Source organism: Coptis chinensis, chromosome 4 (assembly GCF_015680905.1).
Source record: "Coptis chinensis isolate HL-2020 chromosome 4, ASM1568090v1, whole genome shotgun sequence".
Classification (NCBI taxonomy): domain Eukaryota; kingdom Viridiplantae; phylum Streptophyta; class Magnoliopsida; order Ranunculales; family Ranunculaceae; genus Coptis; species Coptis chinensis.
Window position 1 is genome coordinate 84120291 of NC_141459.1, and position 26740 is coordinate 84147030.

The following is a 26740-nucleotide window of genomic DNA, read 5'->3' on the forward strand; positions in this document are numbered from 1 at the left end:
AAACAATATGTTCCTCATGTTGTCTTTGCAGAACATGGACTTATTTTCGATGATGCTGATGAAGAAGAAACTCCAACTGCGACTCCTTCTAATCCTGCCGCATCAGTTATCACAGCTTCTCACATTTCTACTGATACTACCCAAAACCTTGCTGTTGAGTTAGCTGAAGTAGATGGTCTTCTGAATACTCCTCTAGTTTAGAATTTAAACTATATGCTCATAAGTCTGTAACATTGATACACTCTTCTTCAATCTTAATTGCATATTTTTGTCTGTTACATCTCTGGATGCCCTTGGAATTTGAGCATATACAACTTTGACCTATATACCGTCGACATCATTTTATTAATACATATATTTATTACCAATATCTGAAAATGAAATTTTCGATACCCTCCAACAAAGATAGAGTCAAAGATACTCACACACATATCAACAGAAAATGAAATTTTCGATACCCTCAAAACTGCGAGAGAGTATTATTGACACTTATACTTGCAAAAAATGAAATTTTCGATACCCTCAACCAAAAAGATAATATCAATGATACTTAGATATATACATCATCAGAAAATAAAATTTTCAATACCCTCAACCAAAATGAGAGTATCAATGATACTTAGATATTTATCATCAGAAAATAAAAATTTTGATACCCTCAACCAAAAAGAGAGTATCAATGATACTTAGATATATATCATCAGAAAATGAAATTTTCGATACCCTCAACCAAAAAGAGAGTATCAATAATACTTAGATATATATCATCATAAAATGAAATTTTCGATACCCTCAACCAAAAAGAGAGTATCAATGATACTTAGACATATTATTAGAAAATGAAATTTCTGATACCCTCAACCAAAAAGAGAGTATCAATGATACTTAGACATGTATCATCAGAAAATGAAATTTTTAATACCCTCAACCAAAAAGAGAGTATCAATGATACTTAAACATGTATCATCAGAAAATGAAATTTTCGATACCCTCAACCAAAAAGTGAGTATCAATGATACTTAGATATATATCATCAGAAAATGAAATTTTCGATATCCTCAACCAAAAAGAGAGTATCTATGATACTTATAATATCCTTGTAATATGTACCCACTGCTTTGAAATTTAAAGTCTTGTATTATCCTTAATAAATGAAATCAGAAAACTGATTCAAAAACCAACATGCATTGAAATAATAGCCCATTTAATTTTACTGAATTATCATTAAATGAATTACTACTTTTGAAACGTCCCTTGCACAGATAACCAAAAAATTACTTTTTCAATTGATTACATTCAACTCCTCGTTTTCTTGCTAATCACTCTTAAATTTTCTCGTTTTCCTACTAAACACCATTTATTTTCCTCGTTTTTACCATTTCTCACTTGTATAAAATGAACCTTCAACAGCATGAATCTAACTTGCTTTTTACAAACCTTTTTACTGAAAAACGACAAACTTAACAGAGAAAAAAAAATGTCTCATTTTTCCTATTTTCTTACCATTCTTGCCATTTTTATGGTCCTTCTGGAATGGCCCCACTGGTCCGATTGCCCAACCACTGAGTACTCTGATGATGAAAAAGAAGAGGAAGCAAAAGAAGAACAAGAACAAGAAAAAGAAGATGATGATGAAGAAGAAGAGTATGAAGATGAGTGGCTCCGAGATCCTTTATTGCTATGAAAAAGGCAATGATAGATCTTCCACTGATGGTGATGATGGTGATGATGGTGATGATGGTGATGATGAGAATGAAGATGAAGATGAAGATTGACATCTTCTTTTTGTTATTTATTTGCCAATGCTATGTTTAACTGTTTTGAAAATGGATGTTAATAATAAACTTTTTATTACCTTATTATCTGTGCTTTTAAAATTTCGAATTTTTCATTTTGCAATAAGTAATATTTTCAATATCCAACATAAACCAAAAAACATAATCTCAATTATACTTGGGACATATACCTTTGATCATGAAAAATTTCGATACCCATAAACATAGCAACTATCGCTGATAAAAAATAAAAACTAAAACACGCACCTTAATCATTTAATAATCTATGATACCTCAGCCTTTGATGATATATTTGATATCCGAACTTTTTGTTCCCCTGCTTTGTATCAGATTTTGATATAAGGACTTTGGCGATATGCATGATACCAACATTTCTGCTAATATCAGGGTTTTATGTGTCTGGTATCTACCACTATTTTTATACCAGAACTTTTGACAATATGCCTAATACCAACATTTATGTCGATATCAGGACTTTATGTGCCTGGTATATGCCACTATTTTTTATACAAGGACTTTTGACAATATGCCTAATACCAATATTTCTGTCGATATCAGGGCTTTATGTGACTGATATCAACACGTCTATCGATAACAGGACTTTATGTGCCTGGTATCTGCCACTGTTTCTGATACCATGACTTTTGACAATATGACTGATACCAACATTTCTGTCGATACCAGGACTTTATATGCCTGATATCTGCCATTATTTCTGATACCAGGACTTTTGGTGATATGCCTGATACCAATATTTTTGTCGATACCATGACTTTATATCCTTGATATCTGCCTCTGTTTCTGATATCATGACTTTTGGCAATATGCCTGATACCAATATTTCTGTCGATACCAGGACTTTATACACATATTATAACATCATTGCATTATGAATTTGAAACTTTTGATTGAATTGAATATTCTTGCTACATAGCTCATTACTCAATAAAATTGAAAATACATTATTGATAGAATACCTTCAGATTATTGACATTCTGAGGTTTTAGTAGTAACTCTCTATCAGCATTCTTCAAATAATATTACCCATTTATTCCAATCTAATGGATAATGTAAGGGCCTTCCCAGTTTGCCGATAACTTTCCAGCTCCTTTTTCTTTTGTCACTTGAGTGACCTCTTTCAGTACTGGGTCACCTTCTTAGAAACCTCTTCCTTTGACCTTTTTATTGAATGTTTTTTTGAGCTGTCTGTGGTAAGAATCAAGCTTTATTCTTGCTTGTTCTCTTTTTTCTTCCAAGTTTAGGACCTCTGCATGCATCCCTTGGTCATTCAGCCCTTTTTCTACAAGTATTTCCCTGGATGTCGATACCACCATCTCGGCTGGAGTAACTGCTTCCATACCATAGGCCAGAGTAAATGGTGACTCCCCCATAGCTACTCTTGGAGTTATTCTGTATGCCCATAGCACACTGTTTAGCTCGTCGACCCATAAGCCTTTCTTGGCTTCTAGCTTCATTTTTATATTATCCATAATAGTCTTATTTGTCGCCTCAGCCATTGCCCTGAGCATAATAAGGTGCCGATGTGAAGTGCTTAATCTTGTATGATTCTAGAAAATCTTTCACTTTACCTCCAATAAATTGAGGACCATTATCCGATATGATGGCATACGGTAAACCATATCGACAAACCACTCTTTCAAACAAAAAATAATGATATCTTGTTCTTTGATATGTTGCAAAGCTATAGCCTCTACCCATTTAGTGAAGTAGTCAGTTACAGCAAGCATGAATCTTTTCTTACCACTCCCAGGTATTAGTGGGCCAATAATATCCATCCCCCATAAGGCAAATGACCATGGGTTTGATACACAATGCAGCTCTTCTACTGGAACATGAATGGCGTGTCCATGCTTCTGACACTGGCCAGAAGTGTCCTTGCCTCGTTATCTTATTAGCCAATGATCTCCCGGCTGAGTGATTTCGCACTCCCTTTTGTGCATCTTCGCAATAATTTGGATAGCCTCGGCCGGCGATATACATTTTAAATGTGGTCCACCTGGATTTTTCCGATACAACTCATCATCAATTAAAAGATATCCTTCAGCTCCTGCTTTTTACCCTTCTAGCCTCGTTTTTATCTTCTGGTAATTCACCTTTAGACAAAAATGAAACATAACTACTTAACCATGACGCCCCCAACGTATCTACTTCCATAACCTCTGAATGTTTCGTATCGATACTTGGGTTCTGCTGAACACCAATGTGTAACAGACTTCCTTCTGTATTTTCAAGTATAGCAGCGACATATGTCAAAGCATCTGCATATCGATTTTCTCCTCGATTAAGGTACTGAAATTTAATCTTGCTGAAGTTTTTAAGCTTTAATCTAACAAAGTTAAAATAATCGATCATGTTATCGCATTTTGCTAAATATCCTCCATTGATTTGGCTTACCACTAATTGAGAATCACTGAACACAGATACTTCTTTGATATTTAGCGATTTAGCTATTTCCAATCTTGTTACCAATGCCTCATATTCTGCTTCATTGTTAGATGCATGAAAGCCCAGAGTAACTGCTGACTCCAATCTTTGATTTTTAGGTGTTATTAGATCGAACAACTCCGATACAACACCCCTTTTGTCCTGATGATCCATCGACAAAAAGTCTCCACCCATTTGTATCGGCCCATGGATTATCTTCATCCATCACATCATTAGGTTCTTGCAAATTTAAACAACCATCTTCTTCAATTTTCCAATTTTCATCTTCAGCATGAAAATCTGCTAAGAAATCTGCCAAGAATTGTTTTTTTTTTTTTTTTTTTTTTTGAAACCCTATTCCTATATTCAATTCCAAACTCATCAATAAGCACTGACCACTTCGTCATTCTTCCCGACTTAGCTGTCTTGGCTAAAGTTTGCTTTAAAGGAAGATTCGTCATGACAATAACTGAGTAGGATTGGAAATAAGGTTTCAATCTTTGAGTAGAATAGAGGAGAGCTAATGCATATTTTTCAAGCATCGAATATCGGGTTTCAGCCTCAAACATGGTTTTGGATTGAAAATAAACAGGTCTCTCAACTCCATCTTCTACTTTTACTAGTACCAAACTAATAGCAAAGTTAGATACCGCTAAATATAAAAATAAAGTATCACCTTCCTCTGGCTTTATCAAAGTTGGCACTTCTTGGAGATACTTTTTTAATTTTGAGAATTCCCATTCACATTCGTCCTCCCATATGAACTTTGTATTCTTTTTTAGCAACTTGAATAAAGGTTTACATCGGTCAGAAGTTCTTGATATGAACCTATTCAAAGCTGCAATTCTTCTTGTCAGCTTTTGTATCTACTTCCTATTAGTACTCAGAAAAGGCATTTGCTAAAAGAGTCTTCAAGGGACATACATAGAAGACACATAAGTTAACTCATGTTGTGAGCCCTCAATCTCTTCACAAATCAATGGTTGGAAAAAGAAACAAACAAGTACCACTTAAAACTGGTTCTCTCCACTTAAACCAGGTTTTACTAAGAAACCGGACCGGGTTTGAGATTAATATGTTTTCCACGCAAAATAGCAATGAAAGAGAAAAACCCACCGTCTTCTCCACCAAGCTCTCGGTATTTGATTTTTTTTTCTCTCCCTTTTTCATTACACTCTCCCTCTCCACATGTTTTCTCAACCATCGAAAATGATTCTCCCAATCTTCTCTTTCTAAAAAATTGGTTGACTTCTAAGTTAATTACTGCTCACTTTTTCTTGAGTTTTTTTTTTCTTGAAAACATATATTGATTCTATAAGTAGAACACGTATTTTAGCGAATTTCACATCGTTTGCTTTTGAATTTTGGTTTTTTTCTTACGAATCGGCAATTTGATTGAATCATTTATTTATTTATATAGAAAGTTCACTAAATTCGATCTTTAACGTGAAGTTTCGTTCTTGAAATTCAATTTTAATATGTTTTTTGTGCTTTTGTTCTCATAGTCGACTATATGTAAAATTTGTACTAATTCAGCATTAATTCCTTCGTTGTTTCTATAGGTAAATCTTTCATGACGAGTTTGCAAAAAAATAAAATATTGAGCATTGACTTATTAATGCATAGTGACAGTTAGTATTGAAGCAATGGAGCAATTGCATATTCTGGGACTAAACTATCAACAAATCAACAACTTGGTAGTCGCTAGTAAATATGCAAAGAGGACTTGTATATAAGCTTCTGGTTTAGTACTAAGGACTTGTATATAAGAGTTACTTACCACTTATTGATCAAGATGTTGTGTGAGGAGGAGAGGTTGGAATTGGTGCTGCATATTACTTAGCAAGGAAATGAGAGCTAGAGGACACGATTCTGACCTTGCCACAAGCACCATGGTGATTTATTTACTCTGTAAATTACACAGACTCAAGGAGGCTTGTGTGGAATTTAAGGATATGATTCGTAGAGGGATTGTCCCTCAGTATCTTACTTATAAGAAGCTGACAGATTGAGGATCTGAAGAAATCAAGAATGACTGTGATGGGGCAAAAGCTTTCCAGTCGGATGTCTTCCCTTCCACATTAAACAAGCTAGATTGCCTGACACATACAGAGGAGGAGATGGCCGGGTCTCGCGGAATTAGATCATCTATAATTAAAAAAGCCCAAGCAATGTCTGATGTTCTGAAAATAAGCAAGGGTTTAAGGGTACTCATTAAGATGAAAAATTATTCTGAGAATTATGTGGCAAGTGCAAACGAGCTGATAGATGATATAAGAAGAAGATTTAGCATGTCATGAAGTTGAAGGTATTGTTGGGTTTTTAAGAGTCTGAGATGAACAAAAAGAGATGTTTTATTTCATCAGATGCCTTCAGTTCCAACTGGAAAATTTTAAGAACACATCTATCATTGACTGCCATGACTTGAGACTATCCTTGATGTGGAAGGGTCTCAGGGTCATATCTTATAATCAAACTAAGCTAAGGAGTTCATCTTCAGAATTATGTGGAAATTTTGAAACATTTAGTTGTCGATTATGCACAACCTCTTCAAGCACATTGTTATAGAATTCTAATGACTTCCAACAGGCTTTCTCTTAAACGGACTGTCCATTTACGGACATGTTATATAGTGTCTTGTGCATCTTATATAATGTCTTGCACAACTTATATAGTGTCATATACAAGCATAAATTAAAAAGTTAATAAGCTTAAATAAAAAAAGTTGTTCAAGACACTATATAAGTTGTTCACGACACTATAGAAGTTGTTCAAGACACATGTCCGTAAACGGACTACCGTGTCCATTTAAGAGAAAGCATGTCACTTCCAATATACAAAAATGAGCATTCCAATATACAAAATTTAGCCTTCAAATAATTGCATTTTAAGTTACATTTCTTAACAAAACACAAAGATGTCGTCTTATACAGCTCCATCTTAACAAAAATGAATGCAAATCCCTTTATTGAACAATTTGAAGTCACAAAAAGAATCATCAGCCTCTACATATTAGCTCCACCAAAAAATCTATAGGTGTTCCCCTTAATAGCTTCCTTTTTTGTTCTCAAAAGTGTTTGTAGCTGTTGCAAACATAAACGAAAAACAAAAAACAGACTATCAATAGAAAGTAGTTGCAAATATCAACCCATCATTTATTTCTATATGTATTTTCCTTTCTCTATTCATTTTGATAATGACATCTAACTGGTCAAGAGAAAGCAATTACCTCTTAATCAAATAATGTCACTGTTAATTACGCACCAATTTGGCCAGTCCCAAGTTTTCTACTTGCTCAACAATAGTAGCTGCATGCATAACAAACTTTTATGAATTACTACCTATGTAGGAGTAGAATATGTGAAACACACCCACAAAGTAACTAGTATTTTTACTTACAAGGCTCACATATGTCCATTTGTAGCTTCGGATTTTTTTGGACATCTTCGTATGTCATGCTTTGTGTTTTTACATAAGGCACATTTCATTTTTTTTTTTTTTTTTTTGTTCAAAGCTATCTCAATAGGGGGTTTTCACCTTTTACCACTGCTAGTGTTCTCATTTCTCAAGGCGTCCTTTGGTCTCCCTTTTGTCTGCGAGATAACTGGGTCTAGTACTGGCAATTGACGTGACTCATTAGACACGAGTCATTCCTGATGGTTTGGAACACTTGAAGCCTCACCATTTTTTGCATCTTTAGCAATTTCATCACGCTCCTCTATAATATTAAGGAAAAGACTTTCCATCCGACTAGTGCCATCTTATACAATTTTTCATCTTCGGAAGCAACACACCAAATTTGAGTTAATCGACGACATAGATAACTTAGCCTAAATGCTTTAGGACAACCAACACTACCTTGCAGTGGTTGTTCATCTATCGCCCTAAATAAGTTAGCACCTTTTGTCCATCTCTTCAAAATTTACTGGGCTGGAATTTTTTCCACATCGAGACGAACAAGTATTTTTAAAACATGTCTACAGAGTATCCCCTTAAAGTCGAAGTGAGCACAATCACATGACGCCTCTTCGTGGGTTAGTTAGACTTACCCCCCCATTAATAGTTGTAATTAGTCTTACCCCATTTTTCAAAAATATTAGTGATACCCCCCCAATTGCAAGATCCAACGGCTACGAGATGAACTTTTTTTTCAGATGAAGAAATCTGACCATTGGATCTTACAAATTGGGGGTATCACTAATATTTTTGAAAATGGGGGGTGGGGGGTGGGTATCACTTCACCATAAATTGTTCCAGACCACCAAGCCGATCACTAATTATGTAAGTGTCACAAACTCCAAACTCCATCCTGTATTGGATCACTAGCTTTGTATTTATCTGTCTTTTCTATTTGGATACGAAACTTTTAGAAAATATTCCGAGTGTACACCTTTGCCGCGTGTTTTAATAGCAAATTGTGCTCATTCACGATTTGAACCTTATGCTCTGAAACAAAATCTTCATCGCACTCATTTCGAACAATCTTTTTTTAAAGTTTCATTATATCTGATAACAAATTCTCCTAGATTGGTTCTACAATTAACAAACTCATTGAATAAGGCATTAACCCCCTCACTACGACCAGTCGTATTCATACACAGGTACCCAATATTTTCTCATATCAAATAAACCATTAAGCCAAGAGTTGCTGCTCAATTTAAACTCTTCCATTAAGGCTTTCCACATACTCTCAAAGTCTTCACCCTTATATGTATGTCAAGTGAATGCATTTCTCCAGCGTAGTCTTGAACTTCGACTTGTCGTAATAAAGGTGTCCCAACTTTTCACCAAATTTCTTTTTATATGCCAAATGCATAATCGATGTTTATTATTTAGGAAAATTTTCTTCATGGCAGCACACATAGCAGGATCTTGATCAGTGATGATGGAGGTTGGATGCTGACCTCCCATTGCTTCAACCCATGTCTTGAACAACCAATAAAATGTTGTCTCTGTTTCACCATGAAGAAGTGCACAACCAAATTGAATGGATTGGTAGTGATGATTGACCCCGGTGAATGGAGCGAATGGCATTTTGAATTTGTTTGTCCTGTAAGTAGTATCAAAGGTTACAACATCACCAAATTGTTCATATGCCATATGAGATCTTGGGTCAACCTAAAAGAAATTTGTCGTTCTTCCTTTTTGATCAAATTGCACGACAAAGAAGAATTGGGGATTTTCTTTATACTTTCTCTGGAAAATATTTATAACTGATTGAGCATCACCTTCCCCAAGTCTTTTTCTGATTTCCCTTGTTGTTCGCAAGTGGTTCAAACAATCTTTGTCGCCATAGCCAACCAGATCACCCATAAAAAGAGAAGGAACTTTCGACACCTGCATGTTCTCCCTAGCAAATGATTCAGTTAAATCTTTAGCAGCCGCAGGCATATTCCTATTAGACGGCAAATGATGTCGTTTAATCGGAGTAACAAATTTATGATTATGTCCATTCTCATAGACAGTAACCTTCCACTTCTTTGTTTCTTTTGTGTACATTATCCGCATACTTGCTAAACACTCTATTTTGACGATTAAACAACTATGACTTTTCCCCCTGCCATCAACATTATGTTCCTTCTTTCTATGAGTTCCCTCATGTGAACATACAAATAGCACATTTGTGACTTCATCGACGCAAGATTGAGTTTTCTGGGATGACCTTATTCTAACTGTAAAACCTTCTCGACGACCGTACTCCTAATAATAATCTTTTGCTTCATCAATTGAATCAAAAAGCATACCCACATGTGACTCTTTATGATTTTCAACCTCAATAGGCATTGAAGTTAGTCTAGTGACATTATTTTCGATTGGGGACAAACTGTTCCTCTGGTTCAAATTTTCATTCCCAAGCCTTATCTCAATATGAATATTTAGATTTGACATTCTCCATCACTTTTTTCCTTTTGGTTGAACCTAAAACAAAAGGTAGAATTACATGAGAACTACTTATTTTGTAACTATTGAGTAAATAACATAACAAAAAACTAGGAGTTGAAAACTTCCACTAAAAATTCGGATTTGCAAAACTAATAAAAAGAGAATGAGAATAAATTTGTGAGAAGTACCTTTGTCTTATCTTTTATCATGAGTTCAGTACGTATTTAATGAAAGGGAGAAGGAAACTGGAAAAAACCAAGAGCTAGGTGGAGAAGACGGTGGGTTTTTCTCTCTCGTTGCTATTTTGCATGGAAAACATATTAATCCCAAACCCAGTTCGGGTTCTTAGTAAAACCCGGTTCAAGTGGACAGAACCAGTTTTAAATGGTACTTGTTAATTTGTTTTTTTTTCCAACCGTTGATTTGTGACGAGATCGAGGGCTCACAACGTGAGTTAATTTATGTGTCTTCTATATATGTCCCTTGAACCCGACCCTTTGCTAAATAGCTCGAATCTGGTCTGGATTAACATCGATACCTCTCTTTGTGACTATATACCCAAGAAATTTCCCTGAACTTACACCAAAAGTACATTTCTCGGGGTGAGCTTCGTGTTGAATTGTCTGAATATTCGGAACACCGTATCGAGGTCTTTAACATGATCATCTATTTTTTTTATCACCATATCGTCGATATATACTTCCACAATATGTTTAATCAAATGTCTAAACATTTTCTCGACCAACCTCTAATACGTTGCTCCAGCATTTTTTAGACCAAATGGCATTCTGATGAAACAATAAAGACCTTCTTCCACAATGAATGTTGTTTTCAGTTGGTCCAATACTGCCATTCTAACTTGAAAATATCCTGAATGCCTATCGCAAAAACTCAACAACTCGAAACCAGCTGTTTGATCGACCAATTCATCAATTCTTGGCATCGGATAGTAATCTTTGGGGCATTCCTTGTTAACATATGTGAAATCCACACATATTCTAACCTTGTCATTCTTCTTTGGGACAACAACAATATTTGCTGCCCATTCTGAATTATCGATTTCCCTGATGATTCCACATTCCAACATATTCTGAATTTCATTTTGTACCGCATTTGCGTATTTCGGCCTGACCCTCCTATGTTTCTGATGCACTGGAATTGCTCCTTCTCACATATTCAGTTTATGAGAACATATAAGAGGATCGATACCCGGAAGATCAACCATCGACCAAGCGAATACATCTTTATTTGTCCTTAAGAACTCCACCAAATCTTGTCTGATATTTGCACTCATCTCTGTTCCGATAAAAGTGAAGCAACTTTCATTGTCCTAACCGATATTGACTTTTTGTACTTCTTTCATTGTTTTGCTTGGAACCATTTCCAACTTTGTCTTCATCTCCGATGTAAACCTAAAATCCTCCTGATGTTTCTTGGTATCGGACTTTGGAGATAAAACTTTTGTTAATTGCTATCTGGTGTCTTTCGAGACGCCCCCAGTGTCTACTTTTTTCTCTTTCATCATACCCTTCACAGTAACAAAATTGTATTTCTCGAATTTTGACTGATCACCTCTTGTCTCATGTGGCCCATAAGCAGTCAGAAATCTGATAACCTGGTAGAAAGTACTTGGAACTACTCTCATAGCATGTATCCACTTTCTTCCCAAAATAGCATTATGATATGAATGATGCTTGATGACTATAAACTTAGTCATAATTGTCTATGGACCTGCCCTTACTGGCAATTTAATTTCCCCAGCTGGCCTAGTAGAGGTTCCATTAAAACCAAACATATTAAACTGTGGTTCTTTCAAATGTGACTCATCAAACCCGATACCCGTATATGCTTTCCAAAACAGAATATTGACTAAACTTCCACAATCAACTAGTACCTTTTTCACATCATATCCTGATATCCTTAATGTAACCAACAAAGCATTATCCTGAGGTAACATTACCTTTGATAGATCATCAGGAACAAACATAATAGCTCCAGGTATGCTTGCCGATACTAATGAAGGGTTCACCAATATCGGCTCTACTTTCACTTCTAGCACCTCTTTCACTGTTGATATCTTTCGAATTTTATCCCTTATAATCTTTTTCTGTGAGATAACCCCCTCATATATCATATTGATTACCCCTAAGGGCTTGTCATTCACCATAGCTGTTACTTCCGGTCTAGCATCCGCTCTGAACTCCGAAGCTTTCCATCTCACATTAATCTGTCCACTTCTTTGAGCAGTTGTAGACACTTATTTGTCTCATGATTCTTCACCTTATGGAAATTGCAGAAGGGTTTATCTGCTATTTCTCGAAGCTTGTAAGTCGGATTCTGGAAATAAGGTTTTTTCCCCACCCTCCCTTAAAATGTCCTCCACTGTAGTATTTGTTTCGACCCCCACCTACGTGGCAAACGTCCATTAGTAGGGGTCTCTATTTTATTCATTTAATCAACAGGGCTAAAGCCCAATTCGCAATATCATGGATCAATGTACAGGCCCATTAACTCATGTATCTAAAATTTTGAACCTTAGCCACATGGCTTGCCACTAATATACATTGATTTATGTCCAGATTCATTTCTTATCAAAAAGATAATTATCAGTTGACAGTTATATTCTATCACAATTACTCTAGCAACAAGATTACTTGAGCTACAAGGACTCTCTACTCTACCTATATAAATACCACGTTATTTTTCATAAGGAACTACGTGCAAACTTGATCCCTAGAGAACAGATCTTGGGTACGTAGGCAGCCATTATTTGGTTCAGTTTCATCTCCCCCAACATCAAATTCCTCTGTTTCTTAGTGTGTTATTTACCATTGCTCTCGTTGTGTTGAAGCAGTTTATTGCCGAAACATAATTGGCGCCGTCTGTGGGGAATTTAGAATTCATTATTACGTGAAACAATCAAGATGGTAAGCACAAGAAGCAGACCAAATAGTCAACATATTCCTCCTACTAACAAGAATCGCAACCCTCGAAATTCAAATCGGCCAATGCATGAACCGTTGAACAATCAAGTTGCTCCTAGTAGTAGAATCAATTCTCAACATCCAATCAGTAGCTGGCCACCGCCTCCAAAAGGCCGTTACAACCGCGGCACCAACCCTAATGACCTTGCAACAAGAAAACCGACAAGTCGGTAGAGGTCCTCCATGCGGTCCACCGTCTGTCCATGTCGATCCGCCGGTTGACATGGATATGGGCGTGGACATTACTCTCACGCCAACTAAGCGGAAAAGGTGATAGTAACAGCCAATTCACCCCTACACGGTTGGCGGGAGTTACGACGAGTCAAAAATTTAAACAGGAACTTGAGAAGGAAGCCGGCAAAGAGGCAAAGGCGGTGGGCGATGTTGCAAATTCAACAACTTCAAAGGCGACCCACGAAGGGGCCTTGAGGCCATTCCAGTGTATGGGACCATCTTGACGATCCACCGCCGTCCTCAAAGAGCGTGCTATTTCTCAAGCACAATCAACCAAGTGCACGCTCTAGGAGTAATAACCCTATTACCCGTACTTATGGGGAGAATCGGATTGGCAGGGATAACTACTACCCTAGACATGTCCAATCTCAAAGGGAAGATTTACCTCTGAGAAGCAATTTCGGGGAAGACCGCCATCGAAATATGTCGACCCATTAACGTAGGAAGGCGGGCATCGAACAAAGCAACAAAATATGGAGAAGTGGTATAATTATTCCGACCACCCGGCCAAGGGTGACTACCGGCCTAGACAAGCTGGTTACAGGGATAGACAAAGACAATCACCGGTCGGAGCTGATCGTGCATACCGCCAAAGATCTCTAACTCCAATAAGAGATAATGGAATATATCCTTCTCCACATGGGCACGACCGGGGGCGTCCAGTTGTTCGAGCCAATACTTTAACTCTAACAGAACAACAGCTGAAAGAGTTGATTGCAAAAGAACTTAACGATAGAGAGTCAAGGGATGTAAGAATGAAAAACTTGACAGCCAATGATGGCGTACTTGATAAGTTTTCGGTCGACATTCAAGAAGCTTACCACCATCCCAACATCAAACAACCCGATTTTGAACTTTATGATGAGTCGGAAGGAGATCCTGGCTTGCATGTTCTATCGTTCAAAAATAAGTTGGTGTTATGGGGTGGAGATGATCCGCTCATATGTAAGCTCTTTCCATCGACTCTAAAGGGAGAAGCATTATTTGGTTTAGTGAGTTGCCTTCAAGATCAATTCACAAATTCAATGAACTAGAAAATCAGTTTGTTAACCGTTTCGCCACAATTGCAAGGCGCCAAAGGATGTCGACTCGCTTCTAAACATCAAGCAACAAGCGTGTGGCGAAGTTATGTACTTTTATTACTAGGTTCGAAGGTAGCGTGCAGATGTTCGAAGTTTTCGATGGGATGCTTCTTTTTCGCCTTTAAAGAAGCATTATATTATGAAAGAGACGAAGTTCGAACTTCATTGTAAAGGGATCTTTACCTCTCTAATTAAAGATGTCCCTAAAACTTGATAACGATCGTATGTTAGGGCTGAACAACACATCCGTATCGAGGAGAACCTATCGGGCGAAAAGTAAGGGACAAAGATATTGAAGTAAAGATTTTTCGAAAGCAAAATTTTAAGCGAAGCAAAGGGCGGTCGGATCAACAACATAACGATGGAAAGAATGACGGTCGGAAGCAAGTCAATTTCAATCGTGATGGAAAAAACTCTACCGAGCTAAAACGGCCCTTTCAATGCCAAGTACTCTGTTATATATGAGAAGTTAAAAAGTGGGAATCTTCTTTCCCGCCTTATCCACTTCGAGGAAGATACCAAAGCAACAAGGGACAAAGCTTTGTGGTGTAAATTCCATAATGACTATGGCCATGAGACGAGAACTTTGTCGCTTCTCTCTCCGGGTCGATTCAGAAATTAGTGGAGAAAGGACTTTTAAATGAATATCTTATTAAAACTCTCAACAAATGATTCTTTGCAACTTATGAGCATGTCATTAATGTTTCCCATTCTCGTGTTGAGTCTCTTTCCAAAAGTCGAGTAAGAATCAAAAGCGTTTGAAAGTTAGTTATGTTGGTGAGTTTAACCGTATCAACAAAGTCGATTTTGTCAAAGGAATCCAGACCGAAACTTCTGAAGAAGAGCCCTTCCAATTCACTGATGATGATCTCCGTGGTGTATATCACCCTCACTATGACGCAGTTATAATTTCTGTGTCTATAGGTGCTTCGTGTTCAACGGGTAATGATCGACCACGGGGCCACTTCGGCGTCATTTTCAGTGGATGTTATTCTCAGATGCAACTTCGCGAGGGTATGATCATCGCCGAAGACAATCCTATTATCGGTTTTGACGGGACAACATCTTCATCGGTTGGAAGAATTACCTTACCAATCAAATTAATGAACAAAGAAGTTGAGCTCGATTTCTTATTGATGGGTGTCGATCCCACTATAACGCAATTTTGGGCAGAGATTGGATACATTCCATGGGGGCTGTAGTCTCCACATTTCATCAGTGTGTCAAGTTCCCATTCTCTGGGCATATTTGCAAGGTTCGTAGTGACCAGGTATCTGCCCATTCCTGTCATGACAAAGCAATGGATGACTATAAAAATCTGAAGTTCGAGGTAATATCGATCCTTGCAAGTGCCCTCCAAATTCTGATTAGCAAGCCGTGCCCTCCCTCCATCTATAATATTGAGGCTCATGTGCAAGGGCCGCCGACAGTGGATCGACTTTTGGAAGTGCAAGTAGGAGATTCAGCAGAAGAAACCACTTTTATTTCCGCTGAACTTTCGAGCGTAGAACAACAAGAGTTGGTTTCCCTTTTACAGCGAAATAAGCGTATCTTCGCTTGGAAAATTGAGGAAATGCCGGGAATAGACCCTTCTGTTGCCTGTCATAAACTTGACATTGATCCAAGTTTCAGGCCAGTTCGCCAAAAACCAAGAAGAATGGCACCTGATCGGAAGCTCAAAGTTAAAGAGGAGATTGATAAGCTACTTGCGGTTAACTTTATCCGACGAGTTACTTACCCGAAATGGCTTGCTAATGTCGTCGCAGTGCCAAAAAAGAACGGACAAATCAGAATTTGTATTGATTTTACAAACCTTAACGCAGCTTGTCCGATTCATCCGTATCCATTGCCACAAATTTCGAACTAGTGGATGCCACCCGGATTCCAACGCCTATCTTTCATGGATGCTTCTTCAGTGGTACTACCGGATCTCTTTGAATGTTGATGACCAAGAGTTCACCGCTTTCATTACCGACCAAGGCATTTTCTGCTGCTTGTTATGCCTTTTGGTGCGAAAAATGCCGGTGCAACCTACCAAAGGCTTGTCAATACAATTTTTCCGATCTACATCGGGATAATAATGGAGGCTTATATTGATGATATAGTCGTTAAATCGGCTTACTTGGTGATCATCTTTCCGATCTTCAACTTGTTTTGATAGGCTTAACAAGTATAACATGAGACTCAATCCGCCAAATGTTCTTTTGGCCTCTCTTCGGAAAATTTCTGGGATACCTCATGACTTCGTAGAGGTATTGAGGCTAATCTGATCGGATCGTGCCGTTATTGATATGCCATCACCAAAAATAAGAAGGAAATTCAACGGCTTCTTGGTCGGCGACGCGCTCTTCATAGATTTATTTCTAAATATTCGATCGTTGTCATCCCTTCTTCCGGACTTTAAAGCGGGGCGACAACTTGGAACATTGATTGTGAGATGGCATTGCAACAATGAAGAAATACTTTGGTGGATCCTCCTATATTGACAAGTCCTTCAACGGGTCAACCGATTGGCATGTACCTAGCAGCTACAACTCAATTTGTTGTTGTTGTTCTTTTCGTCGATGATGGTAGACCGTCTTTTTTTATCGATAAGGCGTTAACCGAGCTGAGTCTCGTTATTCAAAGATGGAAAAAATGGCACTTGCATTGGTTCATGCCGCATTTCGTCGGTTAAAACCATACTTCGAGGGAGGTTGGTCGAGTTTATCTTCGGAAAGTATCCCTTACGAAAAAATCTTTTCGTGAATGCACGAGGAATCAAGCAGATTAGCCGAATGGGAAAGTTATCTTAGTGCATATAGCATTGTCTTTGAAAGTCGTGATCGCTGAAAAAGGACATACTCTAGCTTCTTTGATAGCTGATTTTCCAATTGATGATTCCCCTTATTGGACGATTTCTTGTGCCAAGAAGAATCTATGGAATACGATACGCCACCAATAATCGGGGCGATGAAGATAACTTGCAAACGCAATTCCTAATCCCATTGACCTATGGATTGTTTATTCAGATGGCTCCCATAATAAATCTGGAGTGCGGAATTGGATCGTTTTTGTTAAACCCGCGAGGAGAGAAGATTGAGAAATTCATGCGACTTTGGCCGCCGCTTCAAATAACGAAGCCGAGTATGAGGCTGCCGTTTGTGCTTGAGAAACGGACTTTGAAACGGGGGCCAAAAGCTCGGTTATACACGGATTCGCCTTGTGGCCAATCGGTTTGGCGGGTCTTTTGAAGCAAGAGATGACCGTATGGTGGCTTATCTTGGTTTGATACATAGCCTTGCTTTCGACAATTTGATAGCATCTCTATCACTCAAAGACCTCGAAATGACATACGTCATTGATTCATTGGCTTATCTCTCGCGCCGTTAGAAGCGAAAAGTCAAGACACATCACTGTGGAGTTCCAGAAAGACCCAAGCATTGACTTTACCGAAAAAGAATTGCATGACTTGTATGTACATGAAAGCAATTACTTGTTTTTTTTTACTAAACAACCGTAAATATCGACCCCACGATAATCGCACCAATCATGACTTCGAAGGCGAAAAGGGAGATGGAAAATTCACAACATGACCATACTTTGGATCTTCCATTAGAATCTGTAGATCCGTTTGTTCCTCCTGAATTAAGCTCCAAAACGGATAGTGAGTTGGTACATGAAGCGGATGATAGTCCCGAAGTTCGATATGATACTATCGAGCCGATGATGATCTCCGATGCACAAGATTGGCGTCTTCCTTATATCCACTACTTGCAAGTTTCTTCACTTCCCCCGAACCAAAACTTCATTGAAAGAATCAAACGCGATGCATGGAAGTTTTTGGTGGAATGGGCATCATCTCGACACTTTGATGTATTGGATTTCTCACGACATCATCGCGGTCTTCTTATCGGTGGAGTTTTTCGAGAAGCTAGTTTCCCAACCGCTTTTACATCATCTCTTGTATTATCTCTTTGGTGATGGGTTGTGGTATCGAATTTTAGGTATTGGCGATGCTTCTACAATTTTTTTTCATTTCTTCCGATGCCTTTTCCAGAAAGTGACTAACCGATTTTGAACTACAAGCATCATCCTTTTCCCTATGGAGATCTTTTACAACCTAACTCGGACTTCCATTATTCATCTCTTGATTCTCCTTAAGTAATATAACATTCTATTTTTCCACTTCCCTTAACCTCTTCAAGACTTCTTGAAGTGAAACTTCTACTTCAATGTTTTCTTCCTGATATCGCTTACTTACTGAAGCTCTTATATTTCTTGTTTGTGATTGATTATCATTATCCACTTGCTTGCTATTTGCTCACTTCTTTGGAGCCATTATGATTCACTTCTCACTATTCTTTCACGTTTCTTTCACTCAAACTTAGATAACACTTCAGATTCTAAATCGAAGAAGAAGAAAACTTCAAATTTTCTTGTTCTCGATGCACAGACGGCGCCAATGTGATGTCTAAGAACAATCTTCCTTAATTGTTCTAAGATCACGAATATTAAATAATGATTTGAATGAAATTGTGTATCGGATATGAAATAAATGAAGTCTTTTTATTGAATATTCATGAAGGTTTTATAATCACTCTGATTCTCTCTTTTCTCTCTCCCGTTCTAATAATTTTTGGGAATGATCGAATGAATCTTTTTTCACTTCATCCGGTTTTTATATAGTGTCCTTAATTAGCTTTGACCCAATTAATTCCTGACACGTGTCCATTGTCTTCCTCCTTCTTTTCCCGCTTAATACCGGCAAATGTTTGAAATAACCATGAAATATATCGATACATTGACTCTCATGTCAATATCTCGAGTTTTGAAATATCAGATAAACAAATTTAAAGGCACGATATTTGCCCACTACACAACGTAATTTCTTATTGTAAGGGCATCTCCAATGGGGGGTGTAAACCGTATAGAGTGGAAATTTTACACCCCAAATATCAAAAAGCTCTCTCCAATGGGGGTGCTATACCGTAGGTAATAGTGTATTAGCTAATAGAGAGAGTGGGGAATTTCCCCTCTCGCTATTAGTTAATAAAAAGCCCGGACGTCACTTAAAATAACGTCTGTTTAACTTAAAAACTCGGACGTCACTTCAACACACGTTTGAAGCTTTATTTTTCTGTTTGCGACGGTCTAAGTCCGTCGCTCAGTGATATATTAAACTTAAAAATACGGACGTTGCTTTGAATGATGTTTGAAAGTGGACCACTATTTGTTTTAAGCTTTTGCGACGGACCAAATCTGTTATTTTACATTATTTTGAATGGGCTGTGACAGTTTAAGTCCGTTGCTATCTATTTTTACACATTTGCCTCCACCTACCATTGGAATAGCCACAAATAGTAAATATACACTTTATGTATTTGGGATTTCTCTAGAGTGTATAATCCTAATGGCGCCTATGTGGAACCTATGTGGAGGTGGATTTTTCCACTCTCCATTGGAGATGCCCTAATGGTGAGCTGCAGATGATATTCTCCAGTTGGGACTTCAGGTTATGTATGACATGCTATGACAAACAAGCCTTAGTTGTCATGGTACATCAGTTGAACTTCGTAAGTTTTAAATGTTCTAAATTATTCTAATCGATAACTTGATAGGTTATTTTATTTTGTGTTATCCATTATATCTTACCTTCAATTTAAAGGATTATTACTAAGTTAATTCTTATTTATGTTAAATTTGTTCCCTGGTGTACTTGTAATTTCTTAAACTAATTAACTCGGATCTCGTTTACGATGCCTACTTTTCCCAAGTTACATTGACACGGAGTCGTGTGCTTGTATCTGACACGGATAAATATGAGAAATTGAGGTATATCACAATATCACATACAATATGTGTCGTGTCCAACACGGACACGTGGGTACGTATCCAACCCAGATTTTTATTCATATATTGCGTGTCCATGTAAATTGTAGCATAGTAATCTTCTGCATAGGTGTTAAAGAAAGCTTTGTTTGGAGGATACTATTAGCTCGTACACAAAGTGAGTTCTTTGCTCAACTGTGGTTTGCTGTATATTATTATGCATATTCTTTGTATTTCTTGAGCTATTCTGTAAGAACATTGACGTGTTCGATGTCTATGGTTTGCTGTATATTATTATGCATTCTTTGTTATTCTTGAGCTATTGTTTAAGAGCATTGACGTGTTCGATGTTTTATTGGAGTACCGTTTTGGTCAAAACTCAAAAGTAATATTTACGCAATCTATGTGTATGCATAGTTTGTTAAAAATAAATTCCATCTGCTTTATGGGGAGGCTATGCATGTGAGATACCATTATATAATACTATGAACTAAAAAAAATCAACTATAGTCACAAGTTATATCATATATGATAAAACCTAGGACATGGATACAGCAAGGACACGTAAATGATACAGGTGTATGAAAGTGTAAATGGTTGGTTGCGGAAGCAGCTTGCTGCACCTGAAATTTGACTTTTGTTATGCCAATGAGCCTCCGAAACTTACTGGTAGTGGATAAGTATTTCAGAAGTAGCAATTCTCCATTAAATTCCAAAACTCTGGAAAGAAAAAAAGCTTTTGCAATTACTTGGTACAAGCTGTACGTTTTGATGAAAGTGACATGTCCAAAAGTCATTTTCCATGTTGGCGTTTCTTTTTCTTTTATCCGTGTCTCCTCATAGCAAACTCGCAGAGCAGTTGAGTAACTGATCATTGGATCTACCAAATGCCTATGGAGTATGGACAACAACTAGTATCGTTTGGAAGCTTAAGCTAATAGCAAACAGATCAAGGAGATGATAGGTCCCAGACTATGATGCCCGGGTACGAACACAGGAACAGGGTTATGTGGTACAACACATAATCTTAGATGCATGGGGACATGGGTACGTCCCTACTGGTATTTTGTTTTATTGTAAACTTCTCAAGTCGTTGTTTTTAGTGCCTATGATTAAGTTATCATAGTGACTGGATTTAATATCATATTATGGGAAGGTGGATGTTTGCCGGGAAGGTGAATGTTTGTCAGGGAGGGGGAACCGGGAAAAGGATGTCTTGCAATACATGGATGTCTTGCAGTAGACTTCCTTTACATTCTTGTTAAATGTTATGGAACTTAGGTTTTTCTCATTGTATATTCTATTCCCTATCTAAGTTGAGTTTAGTTACTATTACGATGCATCCTTGGCCATTTTCAGGAAACACATGGGAGAGTTTTTGAATCTAGTGATGTTAATGCAACTGAGTTTCACGGTCAAAAGTTGTCACGGCCCTCAATGCAAGACTGTAAGAGATATGGTTTGAAAATTTATACGACTACACAGAAAAGGGATTATATTTGCTTCAGAATGCTGCTGTATGTGTGCAGCAGAGCAAACAATTGAGCATGCTCTTTGGGAGTGCAATGTGGCAAGCACCAATGGCTTCTAAACCAGTTCGAACTTAGACGCGGCACACAGGATGTTACTAAGGCTTGCAGGAAGGTGAAGGGGCGAGTGCGGGTCCATAAACTGATACTTGCGGAAGGCAGCTGTCAAGGTACTGTGGTACTCTGAAAATGGAAACAAGGTAGCTAGAAACAACTAAATGCCTGGTTAGAACAGATGTCAAAGGGAGATCAGTAAGTCAGTCAGGCAAGGTTGACATATAAGCTTTCAATGGGAACTATGCACAATGGTGTGGCTGACTGAAACATGTTGAGGAGATTGGGTTTACCAGCAAACCAGGCAAGGGTCCTTAAATGAAGGACTGAGTGGTACAGACCTCACATTTGTTCTATTGAAATGAATGTGGATTGCTCTTCATTCTTCAAGCGTAAACCAGGTCCTGCTAGATTAGATGCAAGTCTCCAGAGATCACCATGGACATTTTAAGCTTGTGCTGCGGAGGTTTCTGGAATTAAATACATTATATAGCGGAATGTTTGGCAATACTATAGAGCATAGAGGCTGCACTTGAGTGGGGTGGAGGTCTTTACAGATGGTGTCTGATTCAAAGGCTGCTGTCCATGCTTTTAGCTTAGATTCTTGCCCTTGTTCAGGCAAGCAAGATATGTAAAGAGAAGGGTGCTAAGCTTTGTTATCTCTTCGACTTGGATGGAAGTGCTAACAAACCTGCTAGAATGGCAATCATAATACAAAGCCCAAATCAAATCTTAGTTCGAGCACAGAAAGTTCGTGGGAGGAACAACATCAGGGGTGTGTTTGTTATGATGGAAACACTATAGAAAGGAAAGGAAAATAAGAGTGGTCCACCTTTTCCATAGTTTTTAAGGCGTTTGTTTACCCATTTTATTTTCTTTTCTTTCCATGAATTAAAATTTAACAAACACACCCCAGATGTTAGTTTCTGGAGTAGTTGTTGTTTTTAACTTGTGCAGTCGATTTGATGACATAACTAAACAGTTACCAATTTCGGTACTTCACTAATCTGATCGATCGAGTAGTGAGCGGAGCAAACGTTTTTTTGTGGGGGTTGTTTATCCCCTTTTGTCTGGTTGTCTTGCTTCTCTCCAAAACTCTCTTCTCTTCTTTGCCAAACTGAAAACTCCCCTCTCTCTCTCTCTCAATAACTACTTTTCGTCCCAACTTTGCACTTCTAGCTTGTTCTTTTTGTAGTAAAATAAAGATTTCGGTCTCGCAGAATGGGGAAATCTACTGAGGAGAAATATAAATCTGCGAGTTTAAGGCGAAGTTCAACGCGTCTTCTTGGAAGAGAGATGGGAGAAGAAGGGGAAAGAGGAAGAAGAGTTATGAGGATGAGGATTATTTGAGTATGGATGGAGATGGGTCGGGTTTATTTTTGATTCTAATGAAGGAATGGGGAATGATAATAATAAGGTGGAGGAGAATTCTAAGAATGATCAAGCGGAAGAAAAAAGGGGCCTCTTGCTACTAAATCGATGCATTTTGAAAGGCTGCAGTAGGAAGAAGCTTAATGATAGACTTTACATCTTTGTGGTCTGTTGCTCCCAAGATCAGCAAGGTGAATTTCTCTATGTTTGTACTCTTGTCATCGTGAATTTAATGTTTTTGTTAATCTTAGCGTTGCTGTTTAAGTATTTGGCTTTCAAATTATATTTTAATTATTGTTTCCCATTAATTTATTTGCTATGTTGATCCTTTGGAGTTGAGGATGCTAGTAGATTGTAGTGGTTCATAGGTTTTCGTATTCCATTTCATTCTTTAAAACTGATAAATTGATCTTGTACCAAATGGTTTATGAGTTAACCCCACATGAGTAAATAGGATTTATTAGGCTTTCTATATTTTGTTAGGGTTTTTTAGCTTGAGCAATTTATCAAAGACTACATAATCAAGGCTATACAGGATGGTCAAATATACCTGGGATACTAAAGAGTAGATAAGAACTGAAGGAGTAATTGAAAATTCTTGCTTGACTTGGTAAAAATTCGTCTTGAGTTTGATAAAGGCTAGCATGATTTTGTATACAATTGACACTGTTTTACACAACATGGAGTTTAAATTGTAGCTGAGCAGAAGCCACTATCTTGGTTGCTTTGCAAGACCAATTTTGTGTTTCTTTTTGTTTGTACTTCGTCGATATCATTATGACATTGATTTTTAATGATCTTGCATTTCAGACAGATGGATGGAACTTCTATACTTGGGATGTGATTGAGTACTTGAAAGAGCTTCTGCAAAGGATTAATGACCTTCACAATGAGCTAGAGTCTACACCTCCTGGATCTTCACTTCCTCCTAGTACAAGCTTCAACCCCTTGACACCGACTCCACCTACTTTACCCTGCCGTGTCATTGTGTCAAGGAGGAACTTTGCTCGAGCTCATTCCCGAGCCTGAATAATCATCCTGCAAGGGTAATAATCCTGATCATGTAGTGGAATCATTTCGGTTGCCTTCTTTTAGTGGAAGTCCGGTTCTTAATTTAAATAAGTCTGCCAAGCAATTATGCAAGTGGAAATGACAAATGGGTGAATGCCTGCTTTAGTTAGCTTCATTGATCCATCTTATTACATTTTACTTCTGTCGTTAGATGATTAAGATAATTTAGTTGAGCCTGTAACTCATAACTAGGATCCGTTAATATTATTCCTCATAATACACCATGTGAAGTAAACTTTCTGTGTTATGCAGTTATTTATTTTCTTACTCATATATGAGAATTTCATTGCTCTAAAATCATCAATATTACAGCAATAAGTGCAATTTGTTAGGTTCCCCTCTTTCTTTGTTTCGGTTGATTTTCATCCGTTTTTCTTGCCAATAAAATTTTCTGTTGGCATCACTTGCTGAAACCTCACTGATCACTCATTATTAATCGATTATACGAGAGAAATCTTAGTCGTAAATATTTTCTTTCTTTGCACTTTTCAGGTGGAAGTTGGGATGAGAGAAGGGAGGGCTGTCAACATCCACATGTTTTGCTCCCGGAGGCCAGATCTCCTGATGTCCACCATGAAAGCTCTCTACATCTTGGGCTAGACATCCAGCAGTCTGTCCTCAGGTGTTTCGATGGATTTGCTCTGGTTGTTTTTCATGCTGAAGTAAGATTCCTACATTCATCTTTTCTTGATTCTGCTAAGCATGCTAAATATGAGACCGCTTAGTTCATTCTTGTCTCTTAAGACCTGGCCAATTGTCCCAAAAGCCATCCTGAAATTTGGTCGTTAACTCCCGTTATTTTTGTCCTTATTTTAGAGGGAACCTAAGTTATCATAGCCATTACGATCTATTCGCAAATTCATTGGCAGCACTCATGGTGCATTAGTGCATAGTACACATTGACGACCCTGCTCACCCTTTACTCTCCTAGCTTCATCTTGTTCTACTCTTCCCTTATTCATGGTGATTCAGCACTACAGTTTATACCTTATCCACACGTTAAAAGATCTTTAAAGCTTCATATGACCCAATAACATTTAGTAGCTATTCCTGCCTGGGTTATTCCCCATTAAAAATTGGAATTTGTGCTTATCCAAAACAATGAATGCTTTCACTGGTAGTCAGTCTGGTACTAATATCCACTTTAGGCATTCCACCACTTACGCAGAACATGGAAGTTTAAGTTGTTGCTGAGCAGAAACCACTATCTTGGTTGTTTTGCAAGACCAATTCTGTGTTTCTTTTATATTTGTACATTGACGATATCATTTTAAGATTTGTACATTTAATGTTTTTGAAATTTGGCTTCTCGCTTTCTATTTTAAGGTTTGTCTACTTTATTTTGTACAATCTTTGTGGGGGTTCTAATTAAAGTTCGTCTGAATCTAGGCAACACTTTTATTTGACATGGCGGTGTGGTCCGAATTCTATGAAATGCATAATGAGTATTGGTTAGACAAAGCATGTTTCTTGTACTGTTGTAATTGAACAGATTCACCACCTCTTCTAAGCTAAGCATGTATTACTTCATTTCCGTTGAGATAGTAATAGTAACATATATACAAGTATATAAGTACCACAAGAATTGTTACCAGTAGCGTGGCAGGAGCCCATACCCCCTTTGAGTCAACATTTTTGGGTTCGATATGTTTGTAAGGAATTCAGCTGAACCTCTAACTCTACCTCTATATTTGTTGGCTTTCTGTTTGACCTCTATATCTTTTGACGAGACTTCATTTTCAATGCTCTGGGCTTCTTCTTCAGCAAGCTCCTTGCATTTCTAAGCGGGTAAAAGTGCTTCCGCCTCTATATTTACCCTCTCTTTGCGCTCCTATAAAATATTTGGGCAAACTTTTACACCCGTTGATTCTGAGTGAAAGCAGTTGAGTTTGTAAATCTTAGTAAACTCAGAAACTAAAACAAACAAAGCTAGTTGTGCGTACCTGAGCTTCGTTTCATGTTTTTGCAGCTGTTCTTGTAGCCACTTCATTGGTGAACTTCCTTTCCAAAGTTTACTTGGATTTGGTTATTTCCTCCTTTTCCAACTGAAAAAAAATAGGTTTCAGCAGCAGCTATATGTGATTCATTAGGAGGAATTTCATTCTTGTCCATGATGACCCCGCCTTCTCCACTTCATGCTTATTTCCTTCTGACACCCAGATGGGGAAAATTGTTGAATTCTGGAGGGGTTGTAGGATCTTCAACTAACGGTTCTGCATTGACACATCCAGTGTCGCCTCTGCTTCAGTGAGTATCACTGCCTCTGAAACCAATAGCTTCTTGTCTTGGTTCCTCATCCGTCCATCCCTACTCAGTAGCCTCATGTCGAGTGATGGTAAAATTTGTCTCTCATATTCGGACCTAAGTGTATTACTACTAGTCTACTATTCCATTGGGATGGGAAGTTTTCGACCTAAACGTGAAAGACAGAGACAAGATAAATAAAGACTACCACAATGAGTTTTCGGTTAAACAACTTC

General features: G+C 37.8%; 1 protein-coding gene and 2 long non-coding RNA genes across 5 annotated transcripts; 2 read left to right on the forward strand and 1 right to left on the reverse strand.

The window, feature by feature from the left end:
- Positions 1–2953: 2953 nt before the first annotated feature.
- Positions 2954–3313, reverse strand: LOC147505218 (uncharacterized). The gene has a single exon (XM_086605496.1). It carries the CDS (start codon positions 3311–3313, stop codon positions 2954–2956), a length of 360 nt encoding a protein of 119 aa, XP_086461622.1.
- Positions 3314–20360: 17047 nt separating this feature from the next.
- LOC147505219 (uncharacterized) lies at positions 20361–25600 on the forward strand. Of its 3 annotated transcripts, none has more exons than XR_015193252.1 (3): positions 20361–20413; positions 24000–24235; positions 24753–25600. It is a non-coding gene; the product is annotated as an uncharacterized LOC147505219 (long non-coding RNA). The 3 variants fall into 3 exon arrangements; XR_015193251.1 differs by lacking the exon at positions 20361–20413 and adding an exon at positions 23323–23380; XR_015193253.1 differs by lacking the exon at positions 20361–20413 and adding an exon at positions 23352–23380 and having other exon boundaries at positions 24004–24235.
- Positions 20420–22807, forward strand: LOC147505220 (uncharacterized). Its single transcript, XR_015193254.1, has 2 exons — positions 20420–21282; positions 21595–22807. It is a non-coding gene; the product is annotated as an uncharacterized LOC147505220 (long non-coding RNA).
- Positions 25601–26740: the final 1140 nt, after the last annotated feature.